Source organism: Bufo bufo, chromosome 5 (assembly GCF_905171765.1).
Source record: "Bufo bufo chromosome 5, aBufBuf1.1, whole genome shotgun sequence".
Lineage (NCBI taxonomy): Eukaryota > Metazoa > Chordata > Amphibia > Anura > Bufonidae > Bufo > Bufo bufo.
Window position 1 is genome coordinate 48194862 of NC_053393.1, and position 21481 is coordinate 48216342.

At 44.3% G+C, this 21481-nt stretch overlaps 1 protein-coding gene across 11 annotated transcripts in view; it reads left to right on the plus strand.

The window, feature by feature from the left end:
• The window catches only part of RIMS2 (regulating synaptic membrane exocytosis 2), a 638194-nt gene that overhangs the window by 122760 nt on the left and 493953 nt on the right, over positions 1-21481 (plus strand). For 6 of the 11 annotated variants that reach the window (XM_040432551.1, XM_040432553.1, XM_040432561.1 and 3 more), the window contains exon 5: positions 8467-8478. The exons of the other annotated variants lie outside the window; for them this stretch is intronic. In XM_040432551.1, coding sequence (XP_040288485.1) covers positions 8467-8478 — 12 coding nt within the window. The remainder of the gene's footprint in view (positions 1-8466; positions 8479-21481) is intronic. 11 annotated transcript variants of the gene reach the window in all.

The following is a 21481-nucleotide window of genomic DNA, read 5'->3' on the forward strand; positions in this document are numbered from 1 at the left end:
TACTTTTTACCGATTATACAGTATATAATGTATGCATTGTGGTGTGCTTGGGTGGAAAGCTGGAAGAGTTATTATACCTTTAGTTCATGCAACATACTCATTTAGTGTAATAATAGATTTACTTTATATCTCTCTTAACTTTAACTTATGTCCATGATACATCTCCACTCATATCCTGAGTTCACTGTATGGCGGTAGCTCTGTTGGCCTTGGCTAGCCTTAGGTTATACTGTGCCTTCTGTGATCATCAGTATTGAAGTGACATGATAATAATACATGCAGCGGGCACTGCTACCATAGACTCCCAAAGTAATACACTGTATAGCACCTAGGCTATCCTTCCATACAGTGCTTAAAGGGGTTGTCTACTCCTCTACTATTGATGGACTATTTTATTGGCAGTGGTCTGACACCCCGCACACAGGCAGATAATCTGTTTCAAGAGTAAAGCTTCATTCACACGTCCGTGCTTAAGGCCTCATGCACACGGCCGTATGTATTTTGTGGTCCACAAAAAACGGATCCGCAAAAAATACGGATGACGTCCCCATTCCGTATTTTGCAGAACGGAACAGCTGGTCCCTAATAGAACAGTCCTATCCTTGTCCGTAATGCGGACAATAATAGGACATGTTCTATTTTTTTGCGGAACGGGAATACGGACATACAGAAATGGAATGCACACGGAGTATCTTCCGTTTATTTTGTGGATCCATTGAAATGATTGGTTCTGCATACGGTCCGCAAAAAAAAAAACGGAACGGACACGGAAAGAAAATACATTTGTGTGCATGAGCCCTAAATCCGTGAAAAAATGGTGAATGATGACTCTGTGAAGATGTCCGTAATGGGTCCGTGTGTCCGTTTTTTGCTGTCCGTGTGTCATCCGTGTTTCACTGACTAATTTTCAAAGCATGTCTTCCTAATGATCCGTGAAACACTGATGGCATCCGTGTTGCACCCGTGGTTTTCATGGACCCATAGACTATAGTGGGCGTGATGGATCTATGAACACAAACAAAATAGAGCATGCATCCGTGCTAAAAAAAACTGACCCGCGGACCGTGGAAAAAAACTGATATGTGAATACACACATTAAAATGAATGGGTACGTGTGCTGTCTTTGGATAAGGCCTAACGACACAGCTCCACCTATTAGGAATGATATACAGTGCGATATAAAATCTTAAATATTGTACATGCTGCTATACAGTACAAAACAACATGGCCTCATACTGTGCAATAAATGCAAAAACACATAGTAATTTGAAGGGGAAGTATCACCTAGAATTTTTTAAAACTAATTAACTACCATTTTAGATGTTATTTTCTGTACACGATCATGGGGGAATAAATCTTGCCCAGAATCTCTTTCTAACAAAGCTAGAACCAGCCCTGTACCTGCCAAGGATCCAGAGATCTCCACATTCATTGCTTCATCTGGATTTCTAGTTGGCAGCTCAGGGGAGTGTCCTTTCTGCTGCAGCTCAGGAGTATGTTCTTACTCAAGGGTATTGTCCAGGGGAGTAATGACCAGTGGGGGGAGGGGGCCCGCTGCGCTCACATGTAGCAGGGCCCAGCATTGTCAGAATGCCGAGCCCTGTCAGAGCGCTCAACTGACCTGCATCATATGTGCTCCAGCATCAGGCCCCAGCACTGCCCGACTAGAATTAGTCACAAATTTAATGGATGGGTGGAGCCTGACTAACATTGGTTTGGCTCCGCCCACTTGCTTAATTTGTGACTAATTCTAGTAGGGCAGTGCTGGGGCCTGATGCTGGAGCACATATGATGCAGGTCAGTTGAGCGCTCTGACAGGGCCCGGCACAAAGTACAGTGACAATGCTGGGCCCTGCTACATGTGAGTGAAGGCTTGGGCCGGGGAAGGAAACTACAGGGGGCAGTAGGGGACATTACTAAGGGCAGTGGGGGCACTACTGGGGGCAGTAGGGGACATTACTCAGGGCAGTGGGGGCACTACTGGGGGCAGTAGGGGACATTAGTAAGGGCATGGGGGGCACTACTGGGGGCAGTAGGGGACATTACTAAGGGCAGTGGGGGGCGCTACTGGGGGTAGTAGGGGACATTACTAGGGGCAGTGGGAGGCACTACCTGCTGGGTCAATGGGGGACATTACCTGGGGCAACGGGGAACATTGCTGGGGGCATTGGAGGACATTACTGGGGGCAGTGGGGAAAATTACTGGGGGCAGTGGGGGACATTACTAAGGGCAGTGGGGGACATTACTAAGGGCAGTGGGGGACATTACTAAGGGCAGTGGGGGACATTACTAAGGGCAGTGGGGGACATTACTAAGGGCAGTGGGGGACATTACTAAGGGCAGTGGGGAACATTACCGGGGCAGGGGGGCACAGTACTGGGGGCAGTGGGCTACATTACTAGGGGCAGTGGGGGACATTACTGGGGGCAGTGGGCTACATTACTAGGGGCAGTGGGCTACATTACTAGGGGCAGTGGGGGACATTACTTGGGGCAGTGGGCGACATTACCGGGGGCAGTGCAGGACATTACTAGGGGCAGTGGGGGACATTACCCGGGGCAGTGGGGGACATTACTGCGGGCAGGAGAAGGACATTACTAGGAGCAGTGGAAGGGCACTATACAGATATTACTGTGGGCGCTATAGGTACATTAGTGTGCGGGGTAGGAGATATTACCAGAGACCAGAGATTTAACGATCGCAGTCACAGAGAGTGCGACTGGGCATGGTGTGGGTTTGGCCCGATCCAAATTTTGCCCTGGGGCCCATAGAACTCTAGTTACGCCACTGGTTTTGTCCTTTCTCAGGGGGCATGGCCTTTCTCAAGGGGTGTGTCCTTCCTGATGTAGCACTCTCCCTCTCCCTTAAGGTGGTCCTGGGAATAAAATTACAACTAAAAGTGGCCCTATGTTGTAGGCATTTCCATATTGACAGAATGCAGGGCCAATCCAAATAGGAAGTGCCAACACAAGTAGGTGAGACAGCAGTACCATATAGTGGCACAAAACACCACCCCAGCAGGGCCGAATACTGCAGTTCAGCACCATATACTACTCCAGCAGGACCAAATACCACAGTGCATCACCAAATAATGCCTCAGCAGCACAAAATGCCCTCCCAGAAGCTGCCCCTCTGTGGTGGCCAGTGCCAGCTGCCACGTTCCATCTTCCTACTTTAGTTTCCTCAGGATGGCAACACAGTTGAATTCAGGAGTCAGGAGGGCACCTGCGACCGCTAGAGGGGTACATACAGCAAGTGTGTGATGCTCCCAGCGTTAACCAATTCTGAGAGCGTCAGCACTACTTATCTGGCTTTTGGCGGTGAGGAGGGCTTAGGTGACCCCCTGGGCCCCTAAAGGGTCTATGGCCAGTCCGCATCTGGTCACAGCTTCTAACCAAGATAATGCTGGTGGCAGTTGAAGGATAGAACTGAGCATGTGTGTCCACCTCAGTGATTGGTGGACTGAGAAATAAGGAAAAGAACAAACAGCAGGTGGCGCTATGCAGATACATTTTATTGAATAACTCAAAGGCTGTACTACATTTTTAATTAAATGCAATTACAAAAGTATTCCGATCGGGTTGATGCTATGAAGAAAAGTAGACTATTTTCCTGGGACAACCCCTTTAAGGTCAGACCTGCAGGTGAATGAAGCTCTCGTGATCATTAGATATTAGTCCAGCACAGTAGCGTTCACATGTATGGTCAGCAGATGGTTCGGCCAGCACCTCATGGCTGTAGACAGCTAAGCTGGTAGATGACATGACTGCGGAAGTATAGACAACATACTGATTTCTCTGTCATACCTTCTGTGCATAGGACGTAATCACTCATTAAAATTGGCAATTGTTTTGATGGATCACGCCCAATATCTGGCTGCAAGTTTTAGAGTCTGCACCGTTTTGTCTAATGGGAAATCATGAATGAACACAGGGTCGCAACGAAATAACAGCCAGCTAAATATAGCCGTGTGAATAATAGCGAAACAGGGATTTACTGTACATAAGACGTAGTTTGGGATTTAATTCAATTAGCAGCAATATTAAATATCTTCCAAATCACAAGGTTCCACAAATTAACGGTTCCGTATGACGTACGCAGCCGGGTTCTTGGCACGTAAACTGCAGCTTGTCTGGCATCTGCTATGTAAATGTCATCCGGAGAAAATCTCAGCAACTTGTTAACTAATTTGTCACCCCCTTAAATATTAACGTCTGTATGATATTCATATATTCCTACCTTGTAACAAGACTGGTGACGTCTTAAAGGGCAGTTTTGTACCTATGACACTGGCTGACCTGTTACATGTGCGCTTGGCAGCTGAAGACATCTGTGTTTGTTCTATATTCATATGTGCCCGCATTGCTGAGGAAAATGATATTTTATTATATGCAAATGAGCCTCTAGGAGCAATGGGGGCGTTACCATTACACCTAGAGGCTCAGCTCATTCTGCAACTGCCGCTCCCTCTAGGCCAGGCAGTGAAAACATCATCACCCCATGGGCGGGGCAGTGATCGGGCAGTGGGCGTGTCTATGTAACTAGCTGAGTGGGTGTTATGCCAGCCGATGTCTCGCTCCTCTGGTCCGGAATGGGCACCCCATCACTCACCAGACCATTCCCTCTTCTGCCTGGTATCCCGGACCTACTTCTCGTTCTCCAGCTGTTGAAATTGGGCCCAGGAGCTGGCATTCCATGTGCTCCCCTCGAATGCAACGTCCTGCTCCTGCTGCTAAGGCCTCTTCTGCATTTCCTTTAGGGAGTGCTCCTGCTGACTCTTAAGCCCCTTTCACACGGGCGAGTATTCCGCGCAAATGCGATGCGTGAGGTGAACGCATTGCACCCGCACTGAATACCGACCCATTCATTTCTATGGGGCTGTTCACATGAGCGGTGATTTTCACGCATCACTTGTGCGTTGCGTGAAAATCGCAGCATGCTCTATATTCAGCGTTTTTCACGCAACCCAGGCCCCATAGAAGTGAATGGGGTTGCGTGAAAATCGCAAGCATCCACAAGCAAGTGCGGATGCGGTGCGATTTTCATGCACGGTTGCTAGGAGACGATCGGGATGGGGACCCGATCATTATTATTTTCCCTTATAACATGGTTATAAAGGGAAAATAATAGCATTCTAAATACAGAATGCATAGTAAAACAGCGCTGGAGGGGTTAAAAAAATAAATAAAATAATTTAACTCACCTTAGTCCACTTGATCGCGTAGCCCGGCATCTCCTTCTGTCTCCTTTGTTGAATAGGACCTGTGGTGTGCATTAATTACAGGAACAGGACCTTTGATGATGTCACTCCGGTCATCACATGGTACGTCACATGATCTTTTACCATGGTGACGTACCATGTGATGACCAGAGTGACATCATCAAAGGTCCTGTTCCTGTAATTAATGCTCACCACAGGTCCTATTCAACAAAGGAGACAGAAGGAGATGCCGGGCCGCGATCAAGTGGACTAAGGTGAGTTAATTTAAAAAAAAATAATAATTAACCCCTCCAGCGCTAGTTTACTATGCATTCTGTATTCAGAATGCTATTATTTTCCCTTCTAACTATGTTATAAGGGGAAATAATACAATCTTACAGAACACCGATCCAAAGCCCGAACTTCTGTGAAGAAGTTCGGGTTTGGGTACCAAACATGCGCGATTTTTCTCACGCGAGTGCAAAACGCATTACAATGTTTTGCACTCGCGCGGAAAAATTGCGGGTGTTCCCGCAACGCACCCGCACATTTTCCGGCAACGCCCGTGTGAACCCAGCCATAAAGGGCCAGTGTGTGCCTCGATGTGTTCCAGCCTATGGCTGGCACCTTGTGTGCATTTAGCTTCCAGGTGGAAGGTGCCTGAGCTTTAGGTTACCTAGTCTCTAGTTACCTTCTAAAGTGTTAATCTTTGACTACCCCTATACCGAACTCCAGCCTGATTGGCAATTCTGACTCCTATCCCTTACTAGCCTGTTTTACATATCGCCCCATTGCTGCCTGCCCTGAACCTGGACTTGTTTCTCGGATTTGTTGTACACTGCCTGTCCTGACCTCAGCCTGTTACTGGACTACGTATATTGCCTGATCCCTTGGTGGCCCATGGGTCAGCAACCAACTAAACCAGGACTTTCTCAAGAGGTAGTGGCCTAGTGGCTCCCCTGCAGATGCCTGTACATGGTTGAAAGGGGGAAAACCAGGGGACCACCAAGATAATGCTCTTAGAGTAACCAGTTAGATGGTACAGTGGGTCTACACCCATTGCCTATAACAATGGGAAAGATGTACATGAGGTAAGCAACTACATGAGCATATCTGATAAAACCATAGTAATCCTGGAAGACCCCTTTAATCCTTAGTCCCTAAGATAAGACATTCTGCCTATTGGGTATAATTTAGTCCTACGGTTGCTTGGTTGTGTTGCACGGGTGCTTCTGACTATAAAGTGGTATGCTATATTATATTTACTGTATCAATATACACTCACCTAAATAATTATTAGGAACACCATACTAATACGGTGTTGGACCCCCTTTTGCCTTCAGAACTGCCTTAATTCTACATGGCATTGATTCCACAAGGTGCTGATAGCATTCTTTAGAAATGTTGGCCCATATTGATAGGATAGCATCTTGCAGTTGATGGAGATTTGAGGGATGCACATCCAGGGCACGAAGCTCCCGTTCCACCACATCCCAAAGATGCTCTATTGGGTTGAGATCTGGTGACTGTGGGGGCCATTTTAGTACAGTGAACTCATTGTCATGTTCAAGAAACCAATTTGAAATGATTCGAGCTTTGTGACATGGTGCATTATCCTGCTGGAAGTAGCCATCAGAGGATGGATACATGTTCTCATTCTGTTTACGCCAAATTCGGACTCTACCATTTGAATGTCTCAACAGAAATCGAGACTCATCAGACCAGGCAACATTTTTCCAGTCTTCAACAGTCCAATTTTGGTGAGCTCGTGCAAATTGTAGCCTCTTTTTCCTATTTGTAGTGGAGATGAGTGGTACCCGGTGGGGTCTTCTGCTGTTGCAGCCCATCCGCCTCAAGGTTGTGGGTGTTGTGGCTTCACAAATGCTTTGCTGCATACCTCGGTTGTAACGAGTGGTTATTTCAGTCAACGTTGCTCTTCTATCAGCTTGAATCAGTCGGCCCATTCTCCTCTGACCTCTAGCATCCACAAGGCATTTTTGCCCACAGGACTGCCGCATACTGGATGTTTTTCCCTTTTCACACCATTCTTTGTAAACCCTAGAAATGGTTGTGCGTGAAAATCCCAGTAACTGAGCAGATTGTGAAATACTCAGACCGGCCCGTCTGGCACCAACAACCATGCCACGCTCAAAATTGCTTAAATCACCTTTCTTTCCCATTCTGACATTCAGTTTGGAGTTCAGGAGATTGTCTTGACCAGGAGCACCCCCCTAAATGCATTGAAGCCACTGCCATGTGATTGGTTGACTAGATAATTGCATTAATGAGAAATAGAACAGGTGTTCCTAATAATTCTTTAGGTGAGTGTATACCAGTCAGCCATGACATTAAAAGCACCTGACTAATATTAGGTAAGTTTCCCTCCTGCCTCCAAAACATCTCTGACCCATCAGGGCATGGACTCCACAAGATGTCCGAAGCTGTCTAGCAGTATCATTTTAATTAATTGATTGGACCATATGAACTAGCCTTCACCCTCCACACACTTTGGTGGTCCAGGATATTTGTTCACCTTGGGAGACGTTTAGCAGGTACTAACCACTGCATACCAGGAACACCCCACAAGACCTGCCATATTGGAGATGCTCTGACCCAGTGGTGACCCTTGTCAAATTCTTTCAGATGCTTACACTCGCATCGACTTCAAGAACTGACTGCCTGAAGTATTCCACCTCTTCACCGATGCAGTTGTCATGATAATCAATGTTTTAATGTTAAGGCTGACCAGTGTAAGGGTACTTGTAGCGGCTGACCTGCAACATTGCTAACTTCTGAAACATCAACTTCAAGATCTGACTGTTCACTTGCTGCCTGAAATCTCACCTCTCCACAGGTGCAGTTGTCACAAGATAATCCATGGTATTGACTTTGGTTTTAATGTTATGACAGATCAGTGTAAGGGTACCCATAGCGGCAGACCTGCAATAACTGCGTGCAGATTACTGTTAATCTCCAGTTTGCAGTCATCTCTATGGGTTTACCACTGTTTGCCACAGGTTCACAGAAAATATAAGTGAAGCATATGAAACGTGCGATCACTTGCCGTGAAAACATGGCGGTAAGTCATGTGCGATTCAGCCATGTACGGGCAACCCTAACTGTTATATACCCTTGTATTATGTATAAAACCTCATTTTGCTGATTTAACCCTGTGTAACCTTACTATGAACATAACCGTATTTTCTTCCCTTTTCTGTCTTTTCTTCCTCTCCGCTCTCATTGGGTTCCCTGGATATTCCTGCAGGAGGATAAAGTGGTTAGAATAATTTCTTATCTTATATTTCATATATTAGTGCACCACTAGTAGTGTGGGTTCATATACTGTTACATTGGATTGATTTCACCCTGATGCATGTTTTACATTTATGCATGACATTTGCCATTGTTTCTATGTATTTGGAGCATGCGTCGTTTCTGGTTACAGAATGTTTCGCCTGTTTGCAAAATTACAGATGACGATCGTTTCCCCCAATAAGACAAACATATAGCGAAAAGTACATTTTACCCTAAAAGAAAAGTAGTAAAGTAAAACTAGTAAAGTCCCTAAGTTATCTGTTTTAAGGAAAACTGGGTGACAATATGGTTGCTGATAAAGCTACCATGAGCGCATGTCACCAGCATTTCATGGAGTCTTGAATTGCAAACATACAAGTGGTACTGCAATAGTATGGTATATGGTAATAGTATGGGAGCAAACAGTATATAGGTGGGAGGCAATGATAAATAGATATTAAGATAGATAGATAGATACCGTAGACATTAAACAGATATGAGCGGCGGCAGCACGAAGCGCACGTGGTCAGTGAAAATCCACGTATGTGTGAATGCGGCCTTAAAGTGAAAACCTGGTCTTTATTTACCCATGTTACAGCAGTGTTTCAGTCCTATTACAGGACCTTTCACGAGAAAGGTCCTGTGATAGGACTAAAACGTTGCTGCTGTAACATGAGTTAATAAAGACCAAGTTTTCACTTTAAGGCCGCATTCACACATACGTGGATTTTCACTGACCACGTGCGCTTCGTGCTGCCGCCGCTGTACAGTAATGCACTCGTATTACTGTAAAGCGGCAGCGGCACAAAGCGCACGGTGTCATAGCAACCAATGACGCCATGCGCTCGTGGACTCAGCAGGACGGGTTTTCACAGACCGTGGTCCGTGAAAATCCACGTATGTGTGAATGCGGCCTAAGCCATCCTTGGAGTGCTGGATATTTTTGCTTATGTTATTGCAATCTTGGATCAGGATCTTCGTACAGCGGCACCCGGACTCTATCTTCTGCTTTGTCTCAGATAGATAGATATGAAATACCTTTAGATAAATGTTCATAGGTGCCCGCAATGATGTTTTCATATATGCAAATGAGCCTCTAGGAGCAACGGGGGCGTTGCCGTTACACCTAGAGACTTTGCTCTCTCTGCAGTACCGCGCCCTTAGCACTTTCATTGACAGGACCAGGGGTGATCATGTTTTGACTGTCTGGTCTTGTCAAAGACGGCTCGGCAGTTGCAGAGAGAGCAGAGCCTTTAGGTGTAATGGCAACGCCCCCGTTGCTCCTAGAATGAAGCTACCCTAAATTCTTCCAATCAGCTGGAGCTAGTAAATAACAGTTCAGTCCGAGACCCCTTAATAAACTATTTAAAATGTTTACATGAAATATTAAAGATATTTAGTAAAAAAAAAATTAAAAAAATAATTATATATTAAATATAGAATTTATGAAGTGTGGTAAAAACAGTTTTTGATATCTTATTTATACCACAGAGTCCATGGCATAAAAAAAAAAAAAAATTGCTGTATTTGATCCCACTTAAAATTTTTTTTTGCTGTATTTGATCCCACCCACCCAAAAAATTTAAGTCAATTAATACATCAAAATTAACACATTAAAATGGTGTCAATAGAAAGTTCAATAAGATCAAGCCCTCAGCTTTGTTGACGGATAACTTAAAAAGTAATAGCTCTTGAGAAAATCACTGGGAACTGAAGGCCCAGAATAGGCTGGTCCTTAAAGGGGTTGTTCAGCTATTAATATTGATGACCTAGCCCCAGGATTAGCCATCAATATCTGATTGTGGGGGTCCGACAGCCGGCACCCCCGCAGATCAGCTGTATGAAGAGTTGGCGACACTCCATACAAGCGCTGCTTCCGCGTCTTCTCCTGTGGAGCGGCGGTGTAGTGTAATTGCAAGTACTCGCTCCATTCACTTACACTGCACTTCCAAGACGAAGAGAATTTAACCCTTTCAAGACTGGGTGATTTTACCTTTTTTTCCATTTTAGTTTTTTACTCCCAGCCCTCCCAAAGCCATAACTTTTTATTTTTTTATTCACATAGCCTTATGAGGCCTTGTTTTTTGCAGGACAAGATACATTTTCTAATGGCACTATGTAATATTTCATATGATGTAGTGGGGAGCTGGAAAAAAATTCCAAATGGGGTGGAATTATAAAAAAAACTATTCCGCGACAGTTTTATGTTTTTGTTTTTTTACACCGTTTCCTATGTGGTAAAACTGACCTGTTACTTTCATTCTCCAGGTCAGTATGATTATGACTACATTTGACTACGGAATCTGAAGTGTTAAGAGTCTGCGACTGGCGTTACGGCCAGTCGTGCACATTAGTCCCGGGTGCCTGCTGTCTTAAAACAGCAGGCACCTGGCGGCTACGTTGCCCGCTCTGCCCACTAGCGGGTGTCATTTTTAAATGCCCGACCACCAATGTAAATTTACGTGGAGCAGTCAGAAAGGGGTTAATAAAGAGGAAGCGGCTCTTGCAGGGAGCGCCACCTCCTCTTCAAACAGTTGATCGGCGGGGGAGCCGGGACCCCCGCAAATCAGATATTGATGACCGACAATAGGTCATCAATATTAACGGCTGGACAACACCTTTAAGGGGTTATCTAGGATTTCCCCGTACACTGGTTATGAGTGTTATTGCATCTCAACCCCATTCACTTTAATGGCCCTTAGCTGCAATACCAGCTGCAGCCTATGGACACATGTGGCGTATTTCTCAAAGAAAGCAGCCATGTTTTTCTAACCCTGGACAACCCTTTAAGGGATTAGAGGGTATTCCATTACAGTGAGTTATGACTGCGGGGCACCCCCACAATCACATGAATGGGAGTCTCATGTCTCCCGTCTGAATAAAGTTACAGTCGAGCATGCACAGTGAGGCCCCTTTTATAATCTGAGAGACTGCCAGAGAATGGCAAGTGCAGCACTAAACTCTCCTAGAGATAAATGGAGCGTGAGCGTGCATGATCCAGCGCCGCTTCATTCAAATGGAGGACTTTTGACCCCCATTGTCATGACTGGTGGGGTCCTAGTGGTCTGACCCCCAGGACCCCCCCCCCCCCAATCAGCTGTTTGAGAAGGCAGTGGCACTTGAAGTAGCCTTGCGGCCTTCTCGCTGTTTTCCGCAGGCCAGTGACTTCACGACTACTATCACTGCCCTGGGCGCGGCTCCGGCCCGTTCACTTTAATGCTATTGCGAGCGGCTCTGCCTTTTGAAACAGTCGGGACCCCCGCCGATAAGATGCTGATGATATATCGAAAGGATACTGAGCACGTATGTTAAAGGCTGCAGGCACTTATGGACTTTTTGGAGGCGGCTGCTGCCTGATGGTGGCTGGGATGTCCTTCATGTTGGTTGGATGTTTAGCAGGGTGCAAGGTAGGAGAGTAAGCAAACGGTCTGGCGGATGATGGATGCCATGACCAGGCCAATTTAGTTATAATAAATAAAGTCTCTCTTTACTGAATAGATGATGGTTGTAGTAGTACATACCTGTTAGGCCATGTCATCAACATGGCGTCCATTTTGAGTGCCTCCATTTTGGTTTCCGTCTCAGTTTTTGAAATGGGAAAGTAGGTGTGCGACACTTCAGACTGGTAGAGAATTTCACCCCGAGAACAATGACATTTTGAAGGATGACGTTATCCCAAGCAGAATGTGTTGAGATCGTTCTTATATCCGTTGAACGGAGCACATGTGTCTCGCAGAATATTTCAACCAAGGCCACCCAAACAGGCCTCTCAGCACACACAGTGCAGTTGCCAATTTCTTTTTATAACAGCACCTGTTCATTTGTAGTTGCTGTGTCTCCTATTCTGTAAATTCTCCAACGGGCTTGATCATCCTTGGTCGGGTGTTACAGCATCTGAATTTTGTATGGGTGTGATTCATGGGTAGATAACATTTGCCGAACTGATGCATGTTCCAGAGACGGTAAGGGCACTTGAAACCAGAACGGCGATTGCTGTTGCTGCATCCATTGCGTTTTTTTTTTGGTCGCCCAGCTTTCACCTTCTTGGCGACAGAACCTGTTTCTTGGAATTTGGCACGAAGTTTGACAACTGCGCTGTGGCCTGTGTGGGTGCCATTGGTTGAAATCTTCTGCGATGACGCGTGTGCTTCGTTTACCGGAAATAAGGATGATCTCTCAACACGTTCTGCTTGGGAATAATGGCATCCTTCATATCGTCTGTCCGAAGTATAATAACTGGTTAAAGGCTCATGCACATGACCGTATGTATTTTGCAATCTGCAAAACACGGATCCGCGAAAAATATGGTCGACGTCCGTGTGCATTCGGTATTTTGCGGAAGGGAACAGCTTGCCCCTAATAGAACAGTACTATCCTTGTCCGTAATGCGGACAATAATAGAACATGTTCTATTTTTTTTTGCAGAACGGATATACGGAAACGGAACGCACGAGGAGTAACTTCCATTTTTTTTGCAGACCCATTGAAATGAATGGTTCTACGTACAGTCCCCCAAAAAACGGAATGGACACGGAAAGAAAATGCATTCATGTGCATGAGCCCTTAACATGAGAATGAATAAAGCTGCATTAACGCGAAGTCCGCTATTGTTTCTCTGGGGAAATTCTCAACCAGTTTGATACGTCACATACCTACCTTCCCATTTGAAAAACTGAATCCAAGATGGCGGCATTTTTTAAAATGGCCGTCATGCTGGTGACATGGCTTGTTTCATTTTATATGCATGTTTCCTTACTTTTGAGCCACCCTGTATGCGTTTTAACCTTGGAGTTGTCCCATCCGAGGTTGTGTGCTTCTTACTGACCAGAAATAATTTCTATACGTGGATTCGAGGGGGTGGTTAATAAAAACCTGTTGATCGCTCTTCCGTGGAGTAAGTAAAATCACGAACGGAGGAACTTGAACCGTATTCTAGATTTGTATGCATAGACTGTAAGGGAAGCCATTGATTGGAGGCGCCGATGCCGAGTACATCGCTGTAATGATGGATTTGACTTGGATAATTAATAAAGCGTTTAAGATAGATGAGATTTCATGGAAGCAAAAATTGTCCTTCTATTATAATGTATGTCCTGGCCGGTAGTCTCTGGCGATCTGGTCTCTGGATGGTAGGAGAGCTTCCCGCTCGGCAGCGCAGACGACAGACTCGGCTCAGCTCAGCGGAGTAATTGATGTAAATGAACGCACCGATTGAAAAAGGCGAAAAGTGAAATGGTTTTCAGCTTTAATCATTTATCTGTTTAAACCTGTATAGATTTAATTAGAAATCCATGTTCTCGTTAGTGAAGAGGACTTATTGATTACCACCATTTTTATTTTTTTTACAAGGGCGTTGTTAAAAATCTCAGGGAATACATCCTAATAAATCATTCTGTAAACTGGAATTTAGATGAAATGAATGTCATGCCTTCCTACTGGGGCTTGTATGTAGCAAATGGTCCAATCTGAAAATACTGGAATGGACATCAAGAGGGGGGGATCCATGGTGGGTACTTCTCTCCAGCTCCTATTCTTATTACATGCTCAGTGAGACCTTCAAGAGTTGGAGCGGAGTATGGGAGTGGTTATGGCTCTGACTGTAGGATGTGTCACGGTGGTTTCCCTAGGGCCGGTGCAGTGAGGGGGTGCACCCTTTCTTCCCTCGGGATACTCCCTATAGTTAGGGCTACTGCCTGATGGTAGTTTGGGGTGACCTTGATGTTGGCGGTTGTAGGATTTCCTGGCAGGAGGTGTAGTAATGCAATGGCCAGCGTATGGTGTGGTAGGAGTCAGGAAACCAGGCCAGAGGTAGAAGAATTTTGGGGGTACTATCTCTTCTTGGGGAGAGATCGCCTTAATTGGCGTTAGGAGACTTATAGGCCATACATGCTCCTCTGGAATTCTGGGAACGAGGTATGCAAATGAGCTCTTAACAAGCTCCGCCTCTGATGCCACCAGATGTAAGGCATCTATCCTATAGGTCAATGTTCAGCCCTTTAAATAGGTCTTGATACATGACTCGGATATTATATAAGCCAGCATCTCATCTGCAGACAGCAATTTCGGGGTGATTGCCTCTCATCAGTGCAGAGCAGAGAGTACTGGCTTAACTGGGTAAGTCAGTATTTGGGGGGTACTGTCTCTCCTTGGGGAGAGAGCGCCTTAATCGGCGCCAGGAGACTTATAGGCCAGGTAGAAGAATAAATGTCTCTTTTACTTGAGTGCAAAATAGGAGTTGTAGTACATCCAACAATAATCTGTACACAGATGCTAAGTTAAGGAGGCTGGCACAGTGGCAGATAATAAAAAACAATAGAAAAAAGATTTTTAGCCCAAAAAGAGCAAAATGCAATCATGAAATAAATTGCCCCGAAGATGTCCATAGCCTTTAAAAAAGGGGGCACGCGGCATTCTGACGTAAATCTGTCCCAGGTGTACGCGGAAGGTATCTGCATTTTGTAAATCTGTTGTTTGTGGACGGAAATGCGAATATGAGGCCTAAGAGAACCTCCAACTCTGGAAGTTACCCATTCCTGCTTGCATGGGCGCCATGTAGAGCAAATGTGTGATGCCTTCCCCTGTAGTTTCCGCCAGTGATGCTCGCTTATTCCTGAGGATTACCGTAGGGAGACCCAGGAGTATCTGAATATAGAAAAAAGGTGGTCTCCCAAATTCCAAGGACTTGATGAATTGTTCGCTTCCCTTTTAAACCGGGAGTACAGGATATATGAAGCCATCAGTTTACCAATCTTGGACTTGGACCCAAACTTAGTCCCAAAAAAAAAAGATTAAAATAATTAGTTCCTTTATGATGTATTAAGTAATGTTCACTGATTGTATAGATTGTAGAGATCTGACAAGTCTTGGTCTCTGACGCCGCCATGATGGATGTCTTGGTGAGCCGGGCTATGCTTCGCCTATTTTTTCAGTGATAGAGGCTTCTTTCCTTCCTTTGCTACAACGGCAGAGAAACGTATTGATCTCGTTAATTAATGTGATGTTAAATAATGGCTCATGCACTAGTGCGTCTTGGCAAATCCCCCATTCCGGTCACAGGTGTGTAACAGCACAGTTAAGGTTCTTTGAGTACATTTAGGCATTATGGCACAGCGGGGGGGCAGGACGAGATGAATATTTCATCAGCTAGATTCAACTTCAGTTGCTGGAAACCAGTGCCTGCATATATAAATAATGAAGACGTTGCGGGTGAAGTAGAGAAAGCACTAATGGGTTTTCTTTCTTGTGGGCAACTGCTTCTTCACAAGTGGGAAAGTGCTAGGGAGCCGGCGACTACCAGAGATGTGTCTTTAAGAAGCACATGAGGGATTTCCTGGGCTCCTCGACTTTGTGGGGAAGAGTTCATTGACTTTCTAGTTTTGTTTTATATTGTAAAACTTTTTATAGGGAAGTTTTTTGGGTTTGTGTTTATTTTGCTGCTTGGATTTACATTTAGGACAGGACTCTGTTACGGGATAACTTTTTGAACTTGAAAAATGAAGGGGGGTAGAAGAAAATCCTGGATTTCAGGTATATCTATTTTTATTATTATTATTATTATTAGTAGTAGTAGTAGTAGTAGTAATAATCTATCAGAGTGTTGATAGTTTTAGGCGCCCCTTTTACTAATATATTAAACTACTTTGTTGTACAAGTGTTTTAACATGCAAAGAAATAGCTGACAAGTTTTGCAAGTCGTAATGCGTCTACTTTTTTTTTGCTTTTTATGTGGTTGTTTAGTTAAACCCTGTATGTGACCATTTTACGGGATTGTGTAAATTTATGTATAGAAAAGGAGTATATATGAATGTATTGTTGATAAAATAGATATATAGATAGATTGATATGAGAGATAGATAGATATGAAATGGATGGATAGATAGATAGATATACAGATAGATAGATATGAGATAGATAGATAGATAAATAGATAGATATGAGATAGATAGATAGATAGATAGATATGAGATAGATAGATAGATGGATATGAGATAGATATGAGATAGATATGAGATAGATAGATAGATAGATGGATATGAGATAGATAGATAGATAGATAGATAGATAGATAGATAGATAGATATGAGATAGATAGATATGAGATAGATAGATAGATAGATATTAGATAGATGATAGATAGATAGATAGATATGAGATATATAGATAGATATTAGATAGATAGATAGATATGAGATATATAGATAGATAGATAGATAGATAGATAGATGGATATGAGATAGACAGAAAAGATTTTAATACAGTCTTTCTTGGCCACTCGAATACACTTAAGTGGTGATATGTTTTATTAATTGAGCAGAATTAAAGTGAAATAAAGTAAAACATATTATAACAAGTCATATAGATGGATAGATAGATAGATAGCCATAAGGGGTGATATGTTTTATTAACTGAATTAGGGTCCATTCACACGTCCGTTCAGCGGCCGCACAAAAAATAATAATAGAACATGCCCTATTCTTGTCCGCAGCCTCGGAGAAGAAGAGGCATTTCTATCACAGGGCCGGAGTCCTTGTTTTTTTGCGCATCCAACTTGCGGACGTGTGAATGGAACCTTAAACTGAAATTAAGTAAAAAATACTGTAATAAGTTATGTAGATAGTTAGATGGATAAACAGACAAAGACATGCAGATAGATAGATACAGTGTATAGATTAGATAGATATGAGAGACATATAGATAGACAAACGTTGCTCGTCATACTGTGGAGGAGATCAGAGCTTCACCTCCTCTTAAAGATGACTTCCTTCCCGACAATCGGCTGTAGCTCGGCCCGGGTAAACCCACCTTAACTCTACTGTCTGGAGTTGTTTCCAGTTTTTCACCTTCCTCCCACAGGAGTGATATGGCAGCATTTTTGTAACTTTTGATCAATCTGGCATACATTTTTGAAAGTGGCAAGAGTGATGTAAAATAAAAAAAACTCATTTACCTACTAGATGACCAGTATCTAAATTTGCCAATTTTTTGGTCACGGTAGAAACCTGGTGTACAGGGCTCAATAAATTTCCCCCATGTACTGGAACTGACATATATATTGCAACTACTGCCAATGCCAGCGCACCGGACCACAGACTTTACTAGGCTCTCTGCTTCCACTATTAATGGTTTTAATACTATTAAGAACTAATACTAATAAGTGCGTTCTCCTTCACTATGTTGGGGGGGAAGCTGTTCTAGAGATAAAAGCGGGTCCCAGAGGGTAGGACCTGCACCTATCTGACATTGATGGAATATTCTAGCAATATGCAATCAATATCTGAGATGAGACGGTCCCTTTAATGTGTTAAATACATCACTGCATCAAACCTTAAACTACAGAACTTCTGTAAGCATGATCAACCCTATTAAAGCAGGCATATATCCTGGTAGGGTTGATCATGCTGATTAAAATTATACCTTTATTTTGTTTTTAGTGAGATTGGAGGCATAGAAATCATTACTTTTATTTAGTTAGTTGGAGCACCGAGGGGCTGGCTGTACTGCTAGGAGCACTGCTACAGCTACGCCCTGGTGCTCAGTACTATCCTCCCTCCTATTGGAGGCACCTGCTCCAAGCAGAGCAGATTCACAGTGCGCAGATGCCGACGACCCAATTCCACTGGAAGGGGAGATGCCAGGAACACTTCCGGTGGATAGAAGATTGATTTTATATTGATAGAACCTTACGGATGGGGTGCTGAGTTCGAAATTGGGACTCTAGGAGCCAAATAGCCAATGCCTCTGTGTCTAGAAATTTCCAGGAGGAATAACAGAGGAGCGACAACACAGATCTAAGAATAGATTCTCCAGAACTGACAGCTTTTGCTTTAAGTCAGATTGCAGTGAGGAAAGTTGGCGAGCTGCTGCTGGGTCACTTATCGGACACATTGTTTGAATAAATAGCATATCCGGCACCGACGTCAGATCCCCGGGATGCTGACCTCACATGCGTCTCCGTAAATATGCTCCTTTGAGTCATCCTTTGTTAGCACATTGCTGTTCATATGAGTGGAAAATGCAATCTAGTGTTTCAGCGATGTCGTATTTCTAGGCGACACAACATATGTTCTCCTCTCAACGCAAAACTGTCTGGTCTCTTCTGAGAATTCCTCCCAGTTCTCAGGATTTTGTGAGGCTCAATATATATATACACTGTACTTCTCGTTTGCCGTGATACGGCCTCCTCCATGGATGTGGGCTACATACGAAGGGTTAATAAAAGGAAACCTTGGCTACCTGTCAGGTTCAGCGTGGACACAGTCAGGGCATTTTTATGGTATTTGTGCCATATTTGGGTTTATTACTACCCCAATGTGCAGTGTTAAGGCCTTGTTCACATTTCCGTTTTTCCGTCTTTTGCGGAGTGGACATACAGTATGGATGCAGAAAACACGCCGATCATCTGCAGGGCTTCCGCATCCATATGTCCGTTCTGCAAAAAGGAGAATATGTCCTGTACTTGACCATGGACCCACTGAAGTCAAAGCAGGTGCAACATGAATGTCACATAGTGCCCCCCAGTATATATAAGGCCCCTCTTAGAGCCCCACAGTATTTTAATGCCCATTTTAGTGGCCCCAATATAAGGCATTTTAACCCCTGAAAGGCCTTTGTAGCCATTTTAGCAGCTGTTAGACGGGCACACAACTGTCTATATGGCTGTTAAAAATGGTCCCATTGATGTGAATGGGATCTGTCTGGCCGTGAAAATGCCCCAAAATAGTCACACGGATGTTTTTCACTGTCAAGTCAATGAGGTTTTATTTAATCCCCCACTCCTCTGATAATGGCCGACGATCTCAGGAACGGTAGTGTGGTCCCCTCCTCCTTTTGGGTTTATAAGGCCCCCTTCACACGGGCGTCGCGGACCGGATGCGATGCAGGTGTGTTCAGGGAAAATCGTGCAAGTAGGCACACAATTTCAGTCAGTTTGGTCTGCGATTGCGTTCCGTTGTTCAGTTTTTTCCGCGCGAGTGCAATGCGTTGTGCACGCGCGTGAGAAAAAACTGAATGTGGTACCCAGACCCGAACCCGGACTTCTTCACTGAAGTTTGGGTTAGGTGTTCTGTAGATTTTATTATTTCCCATTATAACATGGTTATAAGGGAAATAATAGCATTCTTGTTACAGAATGCAAAGTGAAATGTCACTTGAGGGTTAAAAAATAATAAAAACATTGCTCACCTCCTCTTGATCGCACGGCCGGGATCCTCTTCTTTGTTCTTCTTGAAGGACCTGCAAAAGGACCTTCGCTGACGTTAGCGCAGGTCCTGCTGAATGAAGATAGAAGGACCTTTTGCAGGTCCTTCATAAAGAACAAAGAAGAGGATCCCGGCTGCGCGATCAAGTGGATGGGGTGAGTATTGTTTTTATTATTTTTTAACCCTCTATTGACATTATACTTAACATTCTGTATTAAAGAATGCTATTATTTTCCATTATAACCATGTTATAATGAAAAATAATAAAGTAAATGGGGTCCCGGGTCATACATCCCTGTCTCCTTAGCAACCATGCATGAAAAATTGCACCGCATCCGCACTTGCTTGCGGATGCGATGCGATTCTCACGCAGCCCCATTCATTTCTATGGGGCCTGCATTGCGTGAAAAATGCAGAATATAGAACATGCTGTGATTTTCACGCAACGCACAAGTGATGCATGAAAATCACCGCTCATCTGCACAGCCCCATTGAAGTGAATGGGTCCGGATTTAGTGGAGGTGCAATGCGTTCACCTCACGCATTGCACCCGTGCGGAAAACTCGCCCGTGTGAAAGAGGGCTAAGAGTTGTAGTCCAAGGATGCTGTAATTTCTTGCCCTTGTGCTAACTTACTTTACAGCGTGTTTATATATATATATATATATATATATATATATTTGGTATTATATATGAATATATATGTAATATGGTTTGTATATTTCTTTGACTTACACACAAAGGTAACACAATGTAGTCCTAATAACATAAAACCAGTCCTAAACCTGTGCCTCGTACTGGTACATTATTCTGGATACTGGGACTGGTGATCTTAAAAGTTTGGACATAAAACCTGTTCTCCACTAGATGGCACTAAAATCATACAAATGATGGTAAGAGGAAGGAGCCCAGGATCAGGACGGAGGCAGCAACGCGCTAATATTCACCTGTATGACGTTAATTACAGGATTACATTACATTTGGACACGAGGCGGTGGGGCCTCACGGTGCCTGCGCTCACTGGTGGGCTATACGCTGGTTACCGGATACAAGCAACAGACTCTCTGAGCTTTGAGAAGTAGTTGGTGTACACAGATATTCAGCCTATGGATGTACTGAATACATTTTTCATTCACTGTCAGCAAGCAGAGATCTTAAACACAGTGAGGATTGGAAACACAAGGTGTGCTGGAAAGTTGCAGAACTCGTATACGGTGATGATTCCCGTCTTGGACATTCATGGTCTAGACCCAGGGTTTGCCATAAATATCTATAAAATGCGGGTCGCACCTCTGGGACTGCCACCTATGTTTACAACATGGGGGTCTCAATTCTCCTACCACCTCTTCCAGGCCGGGGGTCAAGGGAGAGGTGGTCGCACATGTGGCATTCACTTTTATGGGAGCAGTCATGTTTGGCTGTTTCGGTGATTCACATAGAACTCAATGGAGTCCTGTGTAGCCACCTCCTGAGCAGCGGCCACCTCCACAGGTGGGGCAGGGGACCCCCGTTCTGGAGATAGGTGAGGGTCTCACAGGTGTTACCTGCACCTGTCAGACATTTATTCAGTGGATATAACATAGGTGTCTAAGATGAGAATACCCCTTTAAATTTTCCATAACATATTTACATGAAACGGGAGAACAACCCCTTTAAAAAGTGGATATTGTCTTAATTTGTTGTGTAAAATTGTAGAAGACTCGGCCGCAGTGTCCTCAGTGCTGTAGTAAGAAGGGAAGATGGCGGCCCCCGGTTCATCAGGACCGGCGTCTGCTGCACTGCTCCTGAT